Below are 20,247 nucleotides of genomic sequence, written 5' to 3'. Positions count from 1 at the left end.
ACATACTAAGGACTTTTCTACATAAAACAGAGATAACTGAACCTTCCTCACTGGTGTTACTGTGAGGATTAACTGAACTTCAAAAAGCTTTTAGCCCAGGGGTTGATACATAATAGCTCCTCAGTGCTAACTGCTAGAATTACAATCATCATCACCGTTATTTATTATGCATTATACTATCCGGCAAGACCGATATGATGGTCCCGATTGTAATGATGAAACACCACGAAGTACAATGAGGCCAAGGAACCGGCTCACAAAGCTGGTAAACGATGCCAATGGAATCTAAGCCTGGGATGGCCTGATGTGCAAGTTTCAGCTCAACTACCATGTGATGATGCTATTTACAAATAGGGACCTCCCTTCGAGAAATTAACTCTACCCTGATAGCTTGAGAATCCTAAAGGCAGATAAAATAGCAAAACCAGAGGAAGCAGAGGACCCTGGAAAGGACGGGTGCTTTCCAACCAGAGCTCACTGGGTTCACAACCAGTTGTGTGACCTCCAACAGATTATGTGATTGCCAAAGTCTCTGCTTCCTAATTTGTAAAACTGGGATAATCATACCAATCCTGGCAAGAATGAGGTAAGGATGACAAAAAAGGATGTAAAGTACTCAGTCTGGAGACACACAGCAGGTACTCCAGAAGTCTGTATCAGAACGATCCAGTCGGCTGGAATCGCGTTATCGTGTCAAGTCATGCAGGTAGAGAGGAAAAATCCCTCCCAGAATTTTAATTGCCAACACTTTTCTTCAAAGATTATTGTATCTCAAAAAAAAAAAAAAAAAAACCCAAAGATTATTATATCTCAAAAGATATATTAAAATTCTCCCAAAGAGTCAAATGATTTTATTACCCATAATTTTCCTTTGGTCATATATAATTTTACACACATTATCTTTTGCCTCTAAATGCAGAGAAAAAAAATGATGTAATAGTCACACATTCTATATATATATAATCATATTTACATATACTTTGACACTTCCAAAGGGAGAAAGAACATAATGAAATTAGGCCAAATTTGAAAAGAATGGGAAATGCTTAAAAAAAAAAACCCCACTTTCCTATCATGCTATAAAATAAATGAGAAAAAGGCAGCTACCCATACACCAGCACACCACCATTAAGAAAAGGATAAAAGGACATAGAGTCAAAGGAAAAATGGTTAAACTCTTTATTTAAATATGATAATCAGGGGTGCCTACTAGGTGGCCCAGTTGGTTGAGCGTCTGACTCTTGGTTTTGCTGAGGTCATGATCTCAGGGTCATGGGACCAAGTCAAGCTCCATGCTCAGCGCAGAGTCTGCTTGAGATTCTTTCCCTCTCTTTCTCCTTCCCCCTCTACATCTCCCCATGTTCATACATGTGCACATGCTCTCTAATAAATAAATAAAATTTTTAGGAAAAATAAATAAATCTAGTAATCAGATAAACAGATCTATAACAAAGTCACATACAGGAAAATTCACTTGATTATTTCACAAAATGAAAACCAAAAGTATACTTCTAAATGCACTCTAAGCCAGGCACTAGGTGATTTTCAACTCTCCACCAAAGCAATCAAATAGAGATTAACATGCCTATCAGCTAAAACCAAGCGGTCAAGATGGAAGTGTTAAATTATATGTCTTCACCAAAGAGCATTTAAAAGATTTTCCCCCTAAAAAATGAAGAGTGTTGCACAGACTTTAATGTTTAATTTTGCTTCTGTGGAAAGAGGCACTTTTGAAATAGATTAAAACACTGAATTCAAGACCACCAGAAGAAACTTTCTAAAATGAAGACTATTTGATTGTTTTTTCCATAGGCAAATACATTGTTCGTCTTTCTTTTTCCCAACAAAAATTTCTACCAAATGAGAGATAATCAAAACCTTTGGTAAACAGGAGCTTAAATGCTGCCTCTCAAATCAGATTACATTTCAAGTGATCTGAAACCAAACTAGGACAGCATTTCATGAGCATGGTTCTCATTTTAAAAAAGCGCCCTTTGAGATGCTGAGAGGCATGGGTACCAGGGTTTTAAGGGCTCAGGAGTTGAAGAGTCACTGACATATTCAACCCACTAGCCATTACTTTGAAGGAGCAGCAGACTGGGGTTGAGGAGGGACGACCGGAAAGCAAAGAAGGTGGGGGGTACTTGATTGTGACCCTCAGGAAGAAAACAAAGCAGCTCAGAGAAATACAGACGATCCTTCACCTCTGAAACACTGGTGTGCCCAACGCCTAATAAAATTAGGGAGGACCAGATACTCTTCCTAATTATAGCTGGGAGAAGGTATACAGCTGAGATAAAACTACTCACATAGGAAAAGTGAGCTGTTCAGACAGTACTGGGTTCCAGGTCTGTTTTTCAGAACTGCACCGTCATAAACAGGATGAACTATTTCATGGTACTTCCAAGGCCAGCAGAAAAGGCAAGACCGTATCTCATGATCCAGGCATCAGTACTTCAGAACTGAAGACAATCTACAACTGAGATGGGGCTCAAATTTTCCCAATTTACTCCAAGGGGGAAAAGGGAGGCTGCATCTGAGGGAAGTATTTCCTGACATAAAAGAATAAACTGCTTTTTAAGCTCATCCCAAGTATACACATTTATATAACAAAGGGTATATGCGTGGGTGGGTGGGGGCACACGCGTGCATACACACACACACACACACAAAAGTACATTAACTGGGATCTCATTCTGCATAGGTCACTTACCTAAGAGCAATGTTATATATAAACACTGACTCGCGGTGTCTGCCACCCACGAGATCCCTTCCCAGGTAGGAGCTTCCCATGTTTCTGCCTTATCTGAAAAGGGCACCCGAGCTTTGGGCAGCAGTTCATAGGCAGGCAGGTGTCCTATGCAGAAACTGGTAAAAACTGGATTCTCAATCTTTGGCATTAAAATTGGTAAATAAAGAGAGAAGCTGGCAATTAGCAGCCAAAGCTATGCCTAAAAGGGAAAGAGGAAGAGAGAAGCCGTAAGGGCCAGGATGGCTATGAATGAACTAAAATTCTGACCCTGCAGTAACCACCGGGTACAGAAGAGAGGAGCAGGTGAACCAGGGCAAGAGCAGACTCACCCTGATTGGCTAAATGACACCCACGGTAAAGGATTCTCAAGTGAAGACCCCAAAATTCCCCCGGGGTCTTATACCAGGCTCATGAGAAAGAAGCCAGGTGCTCATCGTTTCCAGGTGCTGCAGGGCCCTGGGATTTGGGAGGACATTCCTGTCCTCCGATTCCCCCATCTGTCTTTATAGAGAATGCCCTCTTACTCAGGGGTAACTTCAGTGAGTCCCTGGACCTTGTAACCAAAAGAGTAAATCAATTTTGTTACATTCTATAATCTAGACTTTCCACCAATTCAGAAAAATCTTTCCCTAAGTTTGTTCACAGTAATAGGCGTCATGGTGGTTCATTTCTTTTCTTTTTTTTTTTTATTTTTTTATTTATGATAGTCACACAGAGAGAGAGACAGAGGCAGAGACACAGGCAGAGGGAGAAGCAGGCTCCATGCACCGGGAGCCCGACGTGGGATTTGATCCCGGGTCTCCAGGATCGCGCCCTGGGCCAAAGGCAGGCGCCAAACCGCTGCGCCACCCAGGGATCCCATGATGGTTCATTTCTTGAGTGTGTAACATGCACTTGGATGATAATTTTCCTCCTTTTCCAATCCATGACCACTCCATCCCATCCACCATTTCTCCCTCTGGTCTTAGATATCTCAGGTCTGGGTTAAGCAGGGGATAAGGCAAGGTGCCTTCTCAGACTAACCCCCTTAAGTTAGAAAGGGGAGCAGCTAATTAACACAACTGGAGGACATTTCCACAGTCTCTATCAAAAGTACAAATGCGGGCAGCCCGGGTGGCTCAGCAGTTTAGCGCTGCCTTCAGTCCAGGGCCTGATCCTAGAGTCCCGGGATCGAGTCCCACGTCGGGCTCCCTGCTTTTCCCTCTGCCTGTGTCTCTGCTTCTCTCTTTCTCTCTCTCTCTCTCTGTCTCTCATGAATTAAAAAAAAAAAAGTACAAATGCAATACCATTTGTCCCTGCAATCCCACTCTTGGATATCTGTCACACAGAAGTACAGAGACCTGGAGACAACCAGTAAGAGTCAATCAATGAAAGACTGGTTAAATAAAGTACATCCACAGAATAGACATGGACCCTGGAATAGAAATAAGAGTATTTAAATATTTAAATATAAATAATAAAACAATATTTTTAAATGAGATGGATCTATGAGAAATGACCTGGAATGACAGCTGTGAATATCTATGATGTGTATATTTTACTACAAATATATACAGAAGTTACACAGAAGTAAAATATACATGTAATATATATTACTACTCTGCAGAAGTAAAATCATTAAGTGTAGACTACTATGCACAGTTACCACATTACACGTATAATAATTACATTTTGAGGATGCCTGGGTGGCTCAGTCAGTTAAGCATCTGCCTTTAGCTCTTTGTCCCTGCTCAGCAGGAAGTCTGCTTCTCCCTCTGCTCCTCCCCCTGCTTGTGCTCTAGCGCCCACGCTCTATCTCTCTCTCAAATAAATAAATAAATAAATAAATAAATAAATAAATAAATGCCTAAAGATTCATTTCTCTTGTGTGCCTATGAAACCAAATAGCTAGTTCTACAAAAAGATGGCATATATTTAGCCAATCAAAAAAAATTCCCATGCTGTCAACTCTAGGTTTGATACGAAAGGTCAAGGTTAGATCTAAAAGTCATTGCTGTTGTTCCAGCACACCCACAAACAATGAGAAAGTTACTTACTCTTAAGTTCCCTCCATCCCAGAACTTTCTGTAAAATGTTTTCACTTCCAAAATACCAAATAAGGTAGGATCCATAGCACCCAGAGGCCAAAGGCAAATAACAGACACTTCTAAGAAATACTAAATTGCAACACAGACATTAAGATTAGGCTGTAAATGTATTCTGAAAACATGTTAAGTGTGAGATAAATACATATATACATATATAAATACATATATACTATATATATATACATATATATATATATAAGCAATCATAAAGTATGCTTGACTTTCGGCATGTATCAAATTTTTGAGAAACAAATCACTTTTGCCAAGATTAATCTACCACTGGTTTATTTTTCTTTCTCAAAACAAATGAAATGTGAAGGCACTGAAAATACTAAAATGGATCAATCTCCAAAAATATCCATTTATACCTTTTTTTAAGTCCTATCCCATCTCAACTTACACTCCACCAAAATTCAAACACTATCTAGCCCTGGACAATGAGGTAACTGGTGAATTTTCCCCTTTTACTCATCTGTATTACCAAATTTCCCATATAATCTTGGAAAGTTTGAGATAAACAAGCTTGGAGATTTCAGTAACCCAGAGGTCTAGGTAAATCCTTTTCTCAATACTTCCCTTTGTGAGAAAGGGGTGTGGGCCAATCACAGGAAGGACATTCCACGGATCTAATCCACACACACACACCTGTCTCCTCCTTTGGAGGAAAAAACAGAAGTCACATTTAAATTTGTAACGATAACACTCAGCCCTCTTCCCACATCTGAAAGCATACAATATTTCATAAGTGCTTTTACCAGAAAGATTGCAATTTAATAAATGGTATACTCACCCATCTCTCATCCATCTACTATTTCTGCCATTTGTATATGATAAACTAAAGAAAATGGGCAAATTCTGCCAATAACTATTACTAAGTTTCTCATCTTTTTATCCTAATAGGATGGCAATCCTTTTTTGAAAACTGATTATAAAACTGGCAGTAAAATACTGCTGGACTGACTTCAAAGTAAAGAAACTTCCATAATTATGTAAGCAACAATCTACACTTAAAACTGAGTGATGCAGAGACAACATGTTATTTTTGGGGCTATGATAGATCTGGTTCACTGGCTTCTACATGGCAGAAGAAATAAGTACATACGCATGCAAACAATCTATATATATATATATATATATATATATATATATATTTTTTTTTTTTTTTACAATCTATATTTTTAATGTGGTGTTGAGTTTTAAGAAGGTCAGTCTGGAATAAAACATCTCAGGGCTAAAAAGGATCAGCATTATACACACACACGTGCACCCCTTCACCTTTCAAATGTCACATTGGCATCAACATCTTTAGATTATTTAGCAAGTTATATATTTCTAAAGCCACTTTTCCAGCAAAACTCACTCTGATGGATAGTTCACGTAGCACATTAGTTTATGAAACCTATAATCAACCGCACTCTACCAACCAAGATGAAGGGAGTTGAGCAATGAGGTCCCCTACCACAAGTTAAAAAGGAAAGTTAAATGAATATCAAACATTGTCTATTCATCACTCTTGAGCTAAATAAAGCTACTGTGGTAGAGACTTTGCAAAGATGGCAATAAGAATTCCTCCCATTTCTGTATACATGTCTCCCTACCATGTGATTTTACCACTCTGAGGCCCAACAAGCAGGGAAGGGAATTTGTGATGCGAATGAGAGAGAGTGGCACGGAGTGAGTGCCATGCCTCGGCCTCTCAGAGCCCTTGCAGCTCCACCCCAGCTACCTGCAGCCAAGGGATAAAGTACAGGAGAGCCTCCTTGAGAATGAGACATCAGTGGACAGAGGGCCAGCCAACAACCAGCACCGACCACCACACACACACACACACACACACACACACACACACACACGTGAGATCACCTTAAAAGAGGTAGCCTTAGCCCAGCTACTTGAGGACGGGCCCTAGGCAAGAACCAGCAGGCCTGCCCCACCCAGGCCAGCCCAAACCATCAACCCAAAGAACCTTAAGCAAATAAAATGGGCATTGTTCTAAGCCGCTAAGGTTTGGGGTGGTCAGTCACACAACTATGCATAGCTGATATAAAAGACTATCGGGGGCACCGGGTGGCATAATGGGGCACCTGGCTGGCTCAGAGGTGCCTTTGGCTCAGGGCATGATCCTGGGGTCCTGGGATCGAGTCCCACACTGGGCTCTCCACAGGGAGCCTGCTTCTCCCTCTCCCTATGTCTCTGCCTCTCCCTGTGTGTCTTTCATGAATAAATAACATCTTAAAAAAAAAACAAAAAAGACTGTCAGAATCCTTGACACTGGGCCTTTCAGTTTGTCAGGCACCCCTGAAGGCAAAGCTTTAAAGGAGGTGTGCATCTCAACAAGATGTTGCCGCTGAAATCTTCTGGGGAACTACACTGTCCCTACTTGCTTTGGCCCCTTGCTTGAGCCCCTGCAAATTTTAAACTTGGGTAGGTGCCTGAGTTTCTCTCTCTCTCTCTCTCTCTCTCTCTCTCTCTCTTACTCCTGCTCAGGTCTGAGGTCTTTTGCTGCCTGGTGCTAGTCTCTGGCTTTATAGATCGGATCTTGGAATCCTCCCCCCTGGCCCCCCTCCACCTACCGTGAGTCCTCTTCAGTCCACCATCAGCTTTTGCTTTTGCTAGCCCTCCTCGAGACAAACAACTCATTGTAATCTGAAACCACAGTCCTAGATCATCTCATTACTTCTATGAAGTAGTGATGCTGGATCTTTTAAAAACAACGACTCGAAACAACCACCAGCACTGTTCAGGCTACAGTCGTTCTGCAAGATTAAATTATTATTCCAATAAAGCTACAACTGCTTAAAACAGTTTCTGGAAATATCTTAAGAGCAAATTAATGTCACATTAGAAACCGGTCTCATTTCTTCATAGGACGCTGAGAGAAATGGGGAATTTTTTTTAATTTAAAATAAAATGTAGCTATAAAGTGTAAGTGAACACCCTCCTACCATGTCCCCTTAGAGGAAACAATACCTCTTGTTGTAGGTAAATTCTGATGTGATCAATTGAAAAGTCAGTCACATCCTATAAAGATCTTTCATATATTTGACACTCCTTCTCCAAGAGACAAGGGAATAGTTAAACAACTGCATAAGACAAAAATAAATAAATAAATAAAATAAACAACTGTATACAGCTAAAAACAATTCACCCCTCATATGGTACATGAAACGGGACATAAGCTATCAGCAAGTATGGGCAAAACAGGTGGCTGGAACTTGTACCCACCCCGGTGACTGCACATCAATTACCTGCCTTCAAGGCTATTTAAGCAAATATAGAAGCATCAAAGATGCCTCTATTGTCTATTTCTAATGGGCTTTAAAGAGCAGGACATGAAATTATAGCCCTTAAAAAGTCTTGCTGCTTCTATGGAAACAATCGGAAAGATGGCTATAAATGAACTCAGAGGCTCATTATCTCTTAGCCTTAGAGATGGTCACTTTTTAAACAACTGATGAGTATTTATTTTAGTAAAGATAAACAGCCTAGCCTCGGATCTTGACTTATGCCAGAAATACTCTTCTTAAGTGAGTCCTAATGATCACAATTTGAACCTACACAGAGACCTTTCTCCTCGCCCTATTTCAGCTTCCCAAGTGCCCAGAAAAGGGGCCATGCTAAACCTGTTTCCACAACAAGCCTCCCTGAAGGTCAGGCACTGGACTAAGAGCTCCAGAAACTTGAAAGGGTATACACAAGGAAAAATTTTAAAGGATTACATAGTAAAATATTCTGTTACAGCCCCAGTTACCCAAGGGACACCAAACATGAGAAAGTACAGAGTGTTCCTGAATTTGCCCAAAATTAAACCCAGTTAATCTCCCTACACAGACCTTTTTTTTTTTCCCCCCATCCCTCAGTCATTAATTCTCTCTCCCAACAAAGCAGGTATCCTACCTAAACAGGGATTACGGAGCATGAATTTCTGTTAAGGTACTCACTTAAATACTGGAGGTTTCATTTGTTTTGTGATACGTAATTTAGGTTAAACTGTTAATCTTTTCATGACTGAGACACCAAACTGTTTTAAACTTAAGAGAAAAGAAGGGTCCATGATTCAAGCTCACCATTTAAGGGACTAAAATTGATATAGGTTTTATTTTTTCTAAGTAGAGTTAATTTCACAACTCTTTTGTAATTTCACCCAAAATAAGCCAAACAGAAACAAACAAAAAAACACCCAGTTAGTTCTCTCTTCAAAAATAAAAGAAAATAGGGATCCCTGGGTGGCGCAGCGGTTTAGCGCCTGCCTTTGGCCCAGGGCGTGATCCTGGAGACCCGGGATCGAATCCCACGTCGGGCTCCCGGTGCATGGAGCCTGCTTCTCCCTCTGCCTGTGTCTCTGCCTCTCTCTCTCTCTGTGACTATCATAAATAAATAAAAAATTAAAAAAAATAAAAAATAAAATAAAATAAACCAAAGTGATACATCCAACCCCAAGACCCCAAAGTGATTTCTAAGGAAATGTAACATTTTGATACTTCTGAAAAGACTGGATTTCATTCGGGAGGGCACAATAATCACAAGAACATCTCAGAACAAGTTAAGTGGGTAAGATAAAAAGTCACACTTCAAAACTATCTTCCTACGTCAACAGGGGTATCTGTTTCACCACACACACAGAATAACTGTTCTTCTGAAAATACAAATCATTTAGCTTTCAAATAGAGCACAGAATGAAAACAAAGGCTTTTTAAAAAAAAATAAAATAAGGTTAGCATTGCCTGTCTTCTTTCTGTTCTGCTAAGTCAGTGGCAACGTCTTAGCATGTTATCAGGAGGTGGCCTCACGCTATTTACAGCCATCACAAGATTTAGTCATTTTTCTGAACATTTTGGAGAAATTATCATCCGCTGCTGTCCAATAAAACGTTTTGCGGTGATGCAAATAGTCTGTATGTGAGCGACCCAATAGGCTTATTGGATAGTGCGGATTATAGACTTGACGTTAAGGAAACAAAATCCAGTTCTGCAGCTGCACTAGCCACAATTAGAGCTACCGAGCATCTGAAATGTGGCTAGTGAAACTGAGGAACAGTTATTTTTTTTATTTATTTTTTAAGATTTCTTTTTTTTAAGAGCAGTTTTAAGTTTACAGCAAGACTGAGAGAAATGCAGAGATTTCCCACATACCCTCTGCCCCCATACAAGCACAGCCTCCCCCATTATCAACACCCCCAACAGGGGGCTGCTACACTTGTCCCAACTGATGAACCTATGTGGCATGTCTTTATCACCTGGAGTCCACAGTTGACACCAGGCTTCACTCCAGAAGCTGCACCTTCTAGGGATTTGGGGGAAAAGGATAATGTCACACAGCCATCAGAAGGCTATCCCACAGAGTGGTGTCACCGCCTAGACACGCTCCGTACTCTGCCTATTGTTGCCTCACCTCCACCAAAATTACTTCGTTTTCATTAATTTAAATGTAAATAGCCACATGTGGCTAGTGACTGCGGAGTAGGCAGCCTAGAGCCAGACACCCTGTAAGGAAGGCTGTTGCTGCTCTGACCACGACAAAGCATCAGCTTGGCAGGAGGGCCTTGGCTCTAGCGCAGAAACTGCTCCAGCTAACGATCAGCCCTGAAGTTCATCCACTTCACGTGCTCTCTCCACCCATCACCTTGCTGCTCCTCAATCTTTCACTTTCCAACACACCCATGCACACCCCCAACTCCATCGCACTGGTAACAACAGGCAAAGGACGATGATGGAAATGGAGCGACTTTATGTTTATACATCACCACACTTAAACATGTTAAATAAAACACCCTCATGATGAAAGAAATATATATAAAGATAATTTTAACACCTCTAAGGAAATAAGATTTTTACTATGATAGTTACATGGTAAATATGTTTCCAGATAGATATTTATTCTGTTAAAATGGGAGTTATAAAATTCATTGAGTCAATATTTCTAACTTCTTCCTTCTCACTAATGAGGAACCAACGTGATCTAAGTAGAAAAAAAAATGCTAAACTGGGTAGGAATCACAAGCCTAAGATTCTAAGAACTTCTGGACCAAGAGCTTAAAGAAAAAAGAAAAAAAACAAAAACAAAAACTGAAGAACTTAAGCCACTAGAGTCTTGATCCGTAAAACAAAGGAGCAGGAATGGATTTTCTCTTCAGTCTATTCCAAAATTAAACTTCCTGATTCTGTATTCTTATGCCATTCCTCACTTAGGAATTGACTTATAAAACCCAACAATGACCTATCATTCCTTCCCCTGAGCACACTCTTTCCCTGCTTTCTTGAGTCACCCCATAATTAAGCAAAGGGATGGTGACATTGCCAATTAGGAAGGAAGGAAGGAAGGAAGGAAGGAAGGAAGGAAGGAAGGAAGGAAAGGAGGGAGGGAGGGAGGGAGGGAGGATTGAAATTAAAATGCAAGTAATACAAGACAGGCCAATAGGCACCAATCCAGGAAATATCATCTTTTTATCAATCTCCAAACTAAACAAGGCAAGTGAAAAAGCAATGGGAATGCCCCTTGTTACAAACCCTGGTAAAAACTGATGCTACCAGTTCAAAACAAGAGCACAGATTCTTGTAAGACCTCAACCATCAATAGATTATGAGAAGTTTCTGAACTGTCACAGGTCACTGGCTTTCAAAATACTCCCCAAATGAGGGCACCTGGCTGGCTCGGGTGGTAGAGCATGTGACTCTTGATCTCGGGGTCCTGAGTTCAAGCGCCATGTTGGGTGAAGAGTTTACTTTAAAAATACATAAATAAAATTAAATTTTAAAAAATACTCCCCAAATGAAGATCTATCATCCATATGGCAGAAAAATCCTCAATCTTCACTTACCATACCAGTTTTTCCAGTAAATAACCCTAGTAGTGACTAACAGTTGGAAATCTAACCCTTCAAATGTCACCAAAACATGTACTTTCACCTAAGGAATGAACTAAGGGAAGAGCCGAATGAGCACCGTCACTACTTCGCCTCTGAGAGTTATACTCAATGTCACTTATTGAAAGAAATTGAAAAATAAAATAGTCTATGTTTTCATATATATTTAAATAAACAATCAGTTTTAAAAGGCAATTCATCTAATTCCTCAGTGTCCAAGAAGTTTCTTGAAACTAAACCAGAGCTTATTCCCAAGCAACTGGCAAGTGGAAAGAAACGTGAACGGGTTACATCAGCATTTACTCACATCAGATGATTTAGATTCCAAAGTGTATCTAAATCAATTCTAGAAATAAAGCACTGCCAACCCATTCTCTTAAGATTTGCTATTTCTCCTCTGCTTCCCAGTTAAGTCACATCTAAAAGGCCTTTTTAATTAACATATTGAATTCTTCTCTAGTATCAAAAACTTGACCAATGAATGGCAGATTTACAGAAACTCTCAAAACACTTGAATCACTTCAACCATCTTGGAATTGTTTTAGTATAATTTTAAAAAACCTGTCCTGGAAAAAAAACAAAAAAAGCAAAACCTTACAGGATTACAAGAATTCTATTTAGACAGAAAAAAAAGAGGCTTTTTTTCCCCCCAATGAATACATTGTGAAGAATTATAATGCCTATTAGATTAATTTTGACTTAAAAGGAATGATGGTCTATGGTCTTAGCCATGTCCTATCCACACCAATCCTATTACCCTTGGTCCCTTATTATTTATAAAAATACAATCCCTGCCATCATAACAACCTTTGAAACCACCTGTCCTGATATTGTGTTCCTGTGTTTCACCTGTATCTTTGATCTTCTCCCAACAGTCCTGATTTCTACCCAGCAAGAGGCCCCATTGAACTTCAAGGTTGGGTTATATATAAATACATAAACAACAAGAGAGGGGTCATGGGTATATCCAAGAAAGGAAAGCTCTAGAGAAGAGACCAATACCAGGACCTCGCCCGTCCTGCTCTACAGTGCCTAAGGAAAGGCATGCCACTAAGTATAAGGATGCCACAACTGTGATAGGGAGCTCGGGGTCCTAATCCAGAGAGACTACCTCACAGTCCAGTGACCTCAGGAAAGCTGGGCCTCTGCATGCTGCCTACCTGCACACTACAGGCAAGTGGAAGCACTCAAGTGCTTACTCTTCATCTGAAAGGATTAATGAGCTAATTTCTACAGAACCCTTTAAGCTGATTGGCCCAAACACAACTAAATAAGCGTCATCATCAAATGTAGGCAAAATCAAATTTTCAGGATCCAGGGAGGTAAATTTTTAGAAGTCAGGCAATGTTCTCCTTGCACAAGAAGGGAAAGAGTGTTTATCCCCAGTGTTCAGATTTTAATCCAGAAAACATTCATCAAATACTTAATATGAGGTGTGGGGTATCGAGACATGTCCTCAAGAAGGAGGAGTTAACATCTAGCACCACGATGGGCAAAGCAGCAAATAATCTGCATAGAGTGAGAGGATAGAGTGTGAGGACTGCCAGGGGTGAAATACCCAATAGAACAAGGGGCAAAAGGGAAAGGAGGCGCAGGGGCGGAGAGTGTTTCTGTGAAGAGAAATAATTTGTTCTAGGTCTTAACAAGGAGGCCAAATCCGGGTGTGTTCAGCTTATGGACGTGCATCAAGCTATACATTTATGACATGTCCACTTGTCCACGTGTATAGACCTCAATAAAATGTAAAAGGACAGTGGTCTCTGTTCAATACATGAAAACAGGTGCGGAATGGTGTTCCAAGCAGAGTGAAAAACTTGCCTCGCAAGGGTAGGAAAGCATGAATGGATCATTTCAGCAACTGCAAAACGTTCGCACCTGCTGGGGGTCTGAGACTGGAAATGACAAGGAAGGTCTGTCTGGAAAGGGAGGCAAGAGACCATTCCTAAAAGGCCTTAGAGTGAACCTGAAGGATGACAGAAGGGCCACTCCTGACAAAAGCTGGGATAGCGCGGCCATCCTAACAATGCCTCCCGTAGCTGGGAGCAAGAACGGAGGCGGGGAACCTCTTAGAACTTCTATAGTAATCCAGGGGGAGCTGATAAGGCCTGACCACATGGGTGATGGCCGAGGGGAAGATTTAGAGACACAGCAGGAAGGTAACAAGTATGTGGGGCACCCAGGACTGATGACCGAGCCGAGCACCCAGGACTGATGACCGAGTGGAGGGAGGTGCAAGATGGGAAAGCGGGGTGACCGGCCTGTTTGTTTCGCACTCGAGGGTCTTAAGAAAGACGGGAGGGTGTGGACGAAGCTCATGGGATCCAAGCAATCGTAGCACAGGTAGAGGGACAAGGAGGTTAACTGGGGGTACGCAGCTCTGGGGGGCATCTGAACGGAGCCACGCGGGGCAGGGGGCGCCGGGCGGTGCCAAGTCCCGCAGCCCGGAGAGAGGGGGCCGCGCGGGCACTTTGGCTCCCGGGCACAGGCGGTGGCCGCGGCTGGGCGAGCGGCGCTTTCCAACAGCTCGGCGGGAAAGGAAGGAAGGAGGCGGGCTGGTGGCTAGAAGAGCGGGTCGTGAGCCTCTTGTTTTGTTCAGATAAGACAGACCTGGGAGTATTTTTAAACCGAGGGAAAGCGGCCGGGGAAGGAGTGGATGGGGAGCTGCGGTGAGGCCTCGATCTGAGACCACGCGCCGCTGTCCTCTGGGTCCTCTGATCCTCTGGGTCCTCTGGTCCTCTGGGTCCTCTGGGTCCTCTGGGTCCTCTGGGTCCTCTAGTCCTCTGGTCCTCTGGTCCTCTGGTCCTCTGGGTCCTCTGGGTCCTCTGGGTCCTCTAGTCCTCTGGTCCTCTGGTCCTCTGGGTCCTCTGGGTCCTCTAGTCCTCTGGTCCTCTGGGTCCTCTAGTCCTCTGGTCCTCTGGTCCTCTGGGTCCTCTGAGTCCTCTAGTCCTCTGGTCCTCTGGTCCTCTGGCGCGGGACCCAGTGCGACCCAGGGGCACCTCCCAGGCAGCAGCACCTGCCCTGGGCGGGTTGCTCGGGTTGCTCCGTGTGCCCCCCTCACCACAGCCGCCCCTCCCACGACCTCCCCCAGGATGCTCTCCCCACCTGTCAGAGGGTCACCTGGCACCGAAACCCTGAGCTCTCCAAATCGCCAGGAGCTCCACAGGCCTCAGCCTCCTCCTGCGGGCCCGGGTGGGGGGCCTGCGAGCTCCCCTCTAGCTGTGCACCACGAGGAGGGCCCTGACAGGCAAGCCCTCCCCCCTGCTCCCTCCCTGCTGGGACCAAGCAGAGAAACCCTTCAAGCCACTGGTCTCCTGCCTGAGACAGGGCTGTGTGCCCTCCTGATAACCTGCCACGGATTAGCAAACGTCATTTTTAGGAGTCACGGCAGAGACTGATTGAGAGCAGGCCCCGTGCCAGGCACCCTTCCAAGTGCTCTCCACTCTCTCAGTCCTCACAATCTTATCTTTATCATCTGCGTGTTACAGACGAGGAAACTGAGTGCAGACACATCTAAGTAATTTGCTCAAGGTCACAAGGCCAGTGACTGCTTGGCCAGGATATGAAACAGACCCCGCCATCCAACCCCGGAGCCTGCAGTGTTTTAATTCATTCTCAAACATCATCAAAAACATAGTGCATGACAGACTGTCAGACAGGGAGAAATGCATGTGATCGCTCACAAATCAAAAGCGTAAATAAAGTATTGTGATAATACTCCCAAAAGCTTCTTTTCACCTAGAGACATTTTCCCACATGGCACTTTGAACAGCACATTTAAAAGAACTTTTCTTTAAAAAAAAAAAAAAAAAGTAAAGAGCATTTCTGTGCTCTAAAACTAATTATTATCCTTGTTAAGCTCAGCAGATATAGTAAAAAAAAAAAAAATCTATGCTGGATTGTACAGTATATAGGGATGAACTGCAAGGCAGGTGAACTATACCTCTTAAAGCTGTTATTCAAATGGGAGAGTACGTGAACATGATGTGAACATAAGTGAACGTGATGAAGAAAGGCATACTGAGAAATTTGATAAAGACAAAAATTTCATGAGAGACATAAATGACCAAAACTAAGAGAACACAAAATACAAACAGTAAATACAAACTTTAGGTGTGGATGGCTTCACAGGTGAATTCTATAAAATAAATAAATAAAAGAGCATTTCTGTTATAAATGTACCTGCTGCCAATTATACACTTAAAAAACAGTTAAAATATAAATATTATGTGATGTGTATGTGTATGTTTTACCACAATAAATAAGTACAAAAAGAGTATTTCTACATGCATTTTCTCTTTCTCAAGTGAAATGATAATGAAAGCCGAAGCCCTGTTTTAGGCTATGCATCTAAGGCCTCTTTTAGTTTAAAAAAAAAAAAAAAAAAAGGCCAGGGGCACCTGGGTGGCTCAATTGACTGAACCTCTGACTCCTGATTTCAGCTCAGTTCGTGCTCTCAGGGTCATGGGATGGAGCCCCATCTGAGGCTCCACACTCTGCACAGAGTCTATCCCTCTCCCTCTGCCCCACTCCAAATAATACACTCTTAGGGGCTCTCTCTCTCTCTCAAATAAAATCTTATAATGGACGCCTGGGTGGCTCAGAGATTGGGCACCTGCCTTCAGCTTGGGTCATGATACTGGGATCCAGGATCGAGTCCTGAATCGGGCTCCCTACAAGGAGCCTGCTTCTCCCTCTGCTTTTGTCTCTGCCTCTCTCTCTCTGTCTCTCGTGAATAAATAAATAAATCTTTAAAAACAAATAAATAAATAAAATATTGTAAGAAAAACAAAAAAGGCCAAACTAGCAAGCCAACAGCAGTAGCAAAGCAGCCCCATCTAAAGGTCTAGGAGATGCACACTCAGTGCCCTGGCCCTCTGAGGTCCTCCAAAAACGACTGTGGGCCAGTGTAGCTCTCAACGTCAAGATCCCTCTAGAACATCCATAAAACCCCAAATCACAGAACTCTGCACAAACTCAGAGCACAGAGCAAACCGGGAGTACCCTGGGCTGCTTGCAGGAAAAACTGTTGCTCCTCGAAAACCTGGCCTTATGCCCCATTACCTGAGCTTGGGGAAAATGCATCTGTTAAAAAAAAAAAAAAAAAAAGCATCACAGGAGAATAATAAAGTTTTCCGCGTAGTCCTTGGTCAAACTATGGCTAGGATTCTAGGAACTAAATTATTTTTGTTGACTAGGACCAAAAATTATATGTATTAATTTTTTTAAGATTTTATTTTTAAGTAATCTCAACACCCAATGTGGAGCTTGAACTCACGACTCCAAGATCAAGAATCCCACGCTCCGCGCCGGCTAAGCCAGCCAGGCGCCCCTAAATGTATTCCTTTCAAATCATTCTAAATGACCACTCAGGACAAAATAAATTGACACTGAGAAATCAAATACAAAACTAAAGAAAGGCTTGTCCTGAAAAAAAAAAAAAAAAAACCTAAGAAAATCAAACATCTTCTGAGGCACAAGTCTATTTAGGGCTTCTCTGAGGAAAATCAGCAAAGATCACAGCTCCTGCCGCAATTACCGGACTCAAATACAGAAATTCAGATGGCAGAGACTACAGAAGTTCCTCAAGGTTGTTCAATATTACTACAGATGCCAAAGACGGTATTTATGTGACTCACTGTTTTTTCTGTTCAACAAAGAAGTTCAACTATCATATCACCAACAAATAATTTTTCAATTGGCCTACCTTTGGGTACCCCTTACACTTCTAAAGAAGGAATCTGATGGGGGGGGGGAATAGAGGGGAGAGGTGAGGAACAAAGATTCGTGAGGCTGAAGAGTATAAAGAGGAAAGAAAACCTGGCAAGAGCAGTTACTTGTGTGGGAGACAGAAATATCTGAAGTCTACTAAGACAAGAATATCGATGGCTAAAAGGAGTTTAATAACTTCACAACATTTTCACATTTTCAACCCCTAAGTATAAAGCTCTCCCCAAATAGACTTTACATCCTTTCCAGGTCATGCATAGACTTCTGAACCAGATTACCCATAAGAGCATTACAAATTCTCCATTGATCTTTTCACGGCACAAGAACAGTGAAAACTTTATTTTTTACACTTGCAAAATCCTGTGTTTATTTTTCTAAAATAGAAGTCAAACAACTGAACCTGTCTTGTTTGAACTTTAGTAAACCTACTCTCTCATAATCCTGAGGCCCCAATCTCTGCCCAGAAGGAAATGAAGAAAAAGTGCTCTGTGCCACGCTGCAAAGTTAAAACACAACACGCGGTGCCTCCCTCGGTCTTCTGCTCAGGCACACCCGAGCCTCCTGCTGGTGGCCGTTCACACTGCTGGAGCCCTATCATATGACACCTGCCGGGCGGAGGGGGAGGCAGAGGCTCTTCACCCGCATTCGTGTAGAAACTAGTTCAGTGTCTGAACTACTAACTTCTGTGAGTAATGTTTAAGTAAAAGTGCTTAACCACAAGTTCACTTGTAATCACTCAACTAGCATTAAACACTAAATGGAAATGGGTTTATAATTCCTTATAAACATTAAGCCCTTGCAAAACCCCTATGCCAGCAATCTGATTGGTCAATAGCATGGCCCATGGACCATCTCTTAGCTGGAGAACAGAAGATACATTTAAAATGTAGAAAAGCCCTTTCCACAGGGTGAATGTGCAAAAACAGGAGAAGAAGCAGGTATTTCTGTTCTCAAATGCCTTAGGTAAACTGACCAACCATAATTAACAGTGCTGTCACCGAAAGCAGGAAGAAGCCCTGCAATTAAGCCCATCACTTAAATTAAAAGATTTTTATTCATTAGCTCACAAAACTAGTCGGCTCAAAATACGGTTTTCAATAAGCAAAGCTTACATTTCAACGTAATAACGGACAAAAATAATCATATAAATTGGTTATAACTAAATTCTGGTGTTCTCATGATCCCCACCACCCCCCCCTTTGTGCTCTCCCAGTGTTCACCCATCACCTCTTATACAATCATTTACATAAAGTTGCCAGGTCCTTGAGGGCAAGAACCTTTTTTTATGAAACTGCATACTGCTAACACGCAGCACAATGCTCAGGACATAAGAGACTCTTAGATGTTGTGGCACGAGTCAAAAACCAGGGGGTTACATGCTATAAAGTGTGTAAAAAGAGGGGTAGAGGAAGCCAATATGCTTCGGCTCAGGAAAAGCAAAAGGCTTCTCAAAGAAATTCCCTCTGGCCGTGGGAGCTGAGTGAGATTCCCTGACAAAATGGGCACTCGGATGAGAGGAGAGTCTGTACCCAGACAGGAGGACTGGAAGGCCAGATGTGTCAAAGGACAACACAATGCTCAGGGCGCGATCAATACACGCAGACCAGGGGAAGGGGCAAGCCTGCTGGGCAGGCAGTGAAGCTGAAAAACTGGAGGGGGCTTATATGCCACCTTCAAGCAGTTTTCATTGAGAAGCCCTTAAAGCCATTTAATCCAGAAAGTGACACAAGGACACATTCCCTGAGAATCTCTGGCCCAAACTTGTGAAAAGTCTGGGTTTCCAAAGAATGTTATATAGAGATGCCTATTTTAGATTATTTGAAGTTTCGGTATCCTTGGTTACCGTCCTGCCCATCATTTTCTCCTATAGATGAAATATACGCGTATTTCAGGCCATGCGGTTTCATTCCCACAGCAGCAGGTGATAAGGGCTCATTTGCAGGCCTCATGAAATTCCTCCGGTTTTAATTTTTTAAAGGGGGGGGGGGACGGGAGTCTGGAGAATTTTTTTTTTTTTTTTTTTTTTAAGAAAAGCAAAACACATACCTAACATAAATACCCTAAATTCCTTTTTCATCACGGCACGTGCACACCGGGCCCCGGGGCAGCCGCCTGCCCCCCAGGCCCCCCAGGCCCCCCAGGCCCCCGAGCTCCCCGACCCGGCTCCGCAAAAGGGCCTCGAGGGAGAGGTTCTGGGCCACGGGTCGGCGCACAGCCCCGGCCTTTCCCGTGCGAGGCCCGAGGAAAAGTCACGCCGCCTGCCTGCCGCGGGCCCGGACACGTTTTTGGAAACCGGGAGCCGACCTGGTGGCGGCGGGCGCGGGCGAGGACCCGGACCCGGACCCGGACCCGGGGGAGGACCCGGGGGAGGACCGGGCGCCCGCTGGGTCCCGGGGCGGGGGCCAGGGCCAGGGATGGGGCCCGGGGCGCACCGGGCGGCGGGGCGGGCGCGGGGCAGCGGCATCCTCCGCGGCCTCGGGAGGGGCCCCGGGACCCACGGCGAGAGGCTGCTCGCGGGGCGCAGGGGCGCAGGGACGCCCGCCGAGGCCCCCGGGACGCGGCCCCCCCCGGGCGCGGCGGCGCTGGAAGCCCAGGGCGGCGCCCCCGCAGCCCCGCCCGCCCCGCCCGCCCCGCCGCCCGCACCGGCTGCGGCCCCGCCGCTCGGCTGGAGGCTGACGCGGCTGCTCGGCGGCCCGGCTCCCCGGCTCGGCCGCCCCGGCTCCCCCGCTCCCCGGCTCCGCCATCCCCGGCTCCGCCATCCCCGGCTTCCCGGCTCGCCCGCTCCGCCGCCCCGCTCTCCGGCCCCCCATCCCCGGCTC

The 20,247-nt window shown here is 43.7% G+C and overlaps 1 protein-coding gene across 7 annotated transcripts in view; it reads right to left on the bottom strand.

Moving 5' to 3' along the window:
- Positions 1-20,247, bottom strand: part of STK39 (serine/threonine kinase 39) — a 316,325-nt gene that overhangs the window by 269,122 nt on the left and 26,956 nt on the right. Inside the window, exon 1 of one of the 7 annotated variants that reach the window (XM_077883575.1) lies at positions 7,413-7,494. The exons of 5 other annotated variants lie outside the window; for them this stretch is intronic. In XM_077883575.1, the coding sequence (XP_077739701.1) occupies positions 7,413-7,479 (67 nt within the window). In that variant the 5' untranslated portion in view covers positions 7,480-7,494. Of the gene's footprint in view, positions 1-5,629; positions 5,655-7,412; positions 7,495-20,247 lie in introns of those variants that run through there. One more of the 7 variants, XM_077883577.1, reaches the window with a different exon arrangement.

The sequence above is a fragment of the Canis aureus genome, chromosome 34, assembly GCF_053574225.1.
Source record: "Canis aureus isolate CA01 chromosome 34, VMU_Caureus_v.1.0, whole genome shotgun sequence".
Classification (NCBI taxonomy): domain Eukaryota; kingdom Metazoa; phylum Chordata; class Mammalia; order Carnivora; family Canidae; genus Canis; species Canis aureus.
The sequence above is the reverse complement of the archived record's forward strand: the minus strand, read 5'-3'. Positions and strand labels throughout refer to the sequence as shown.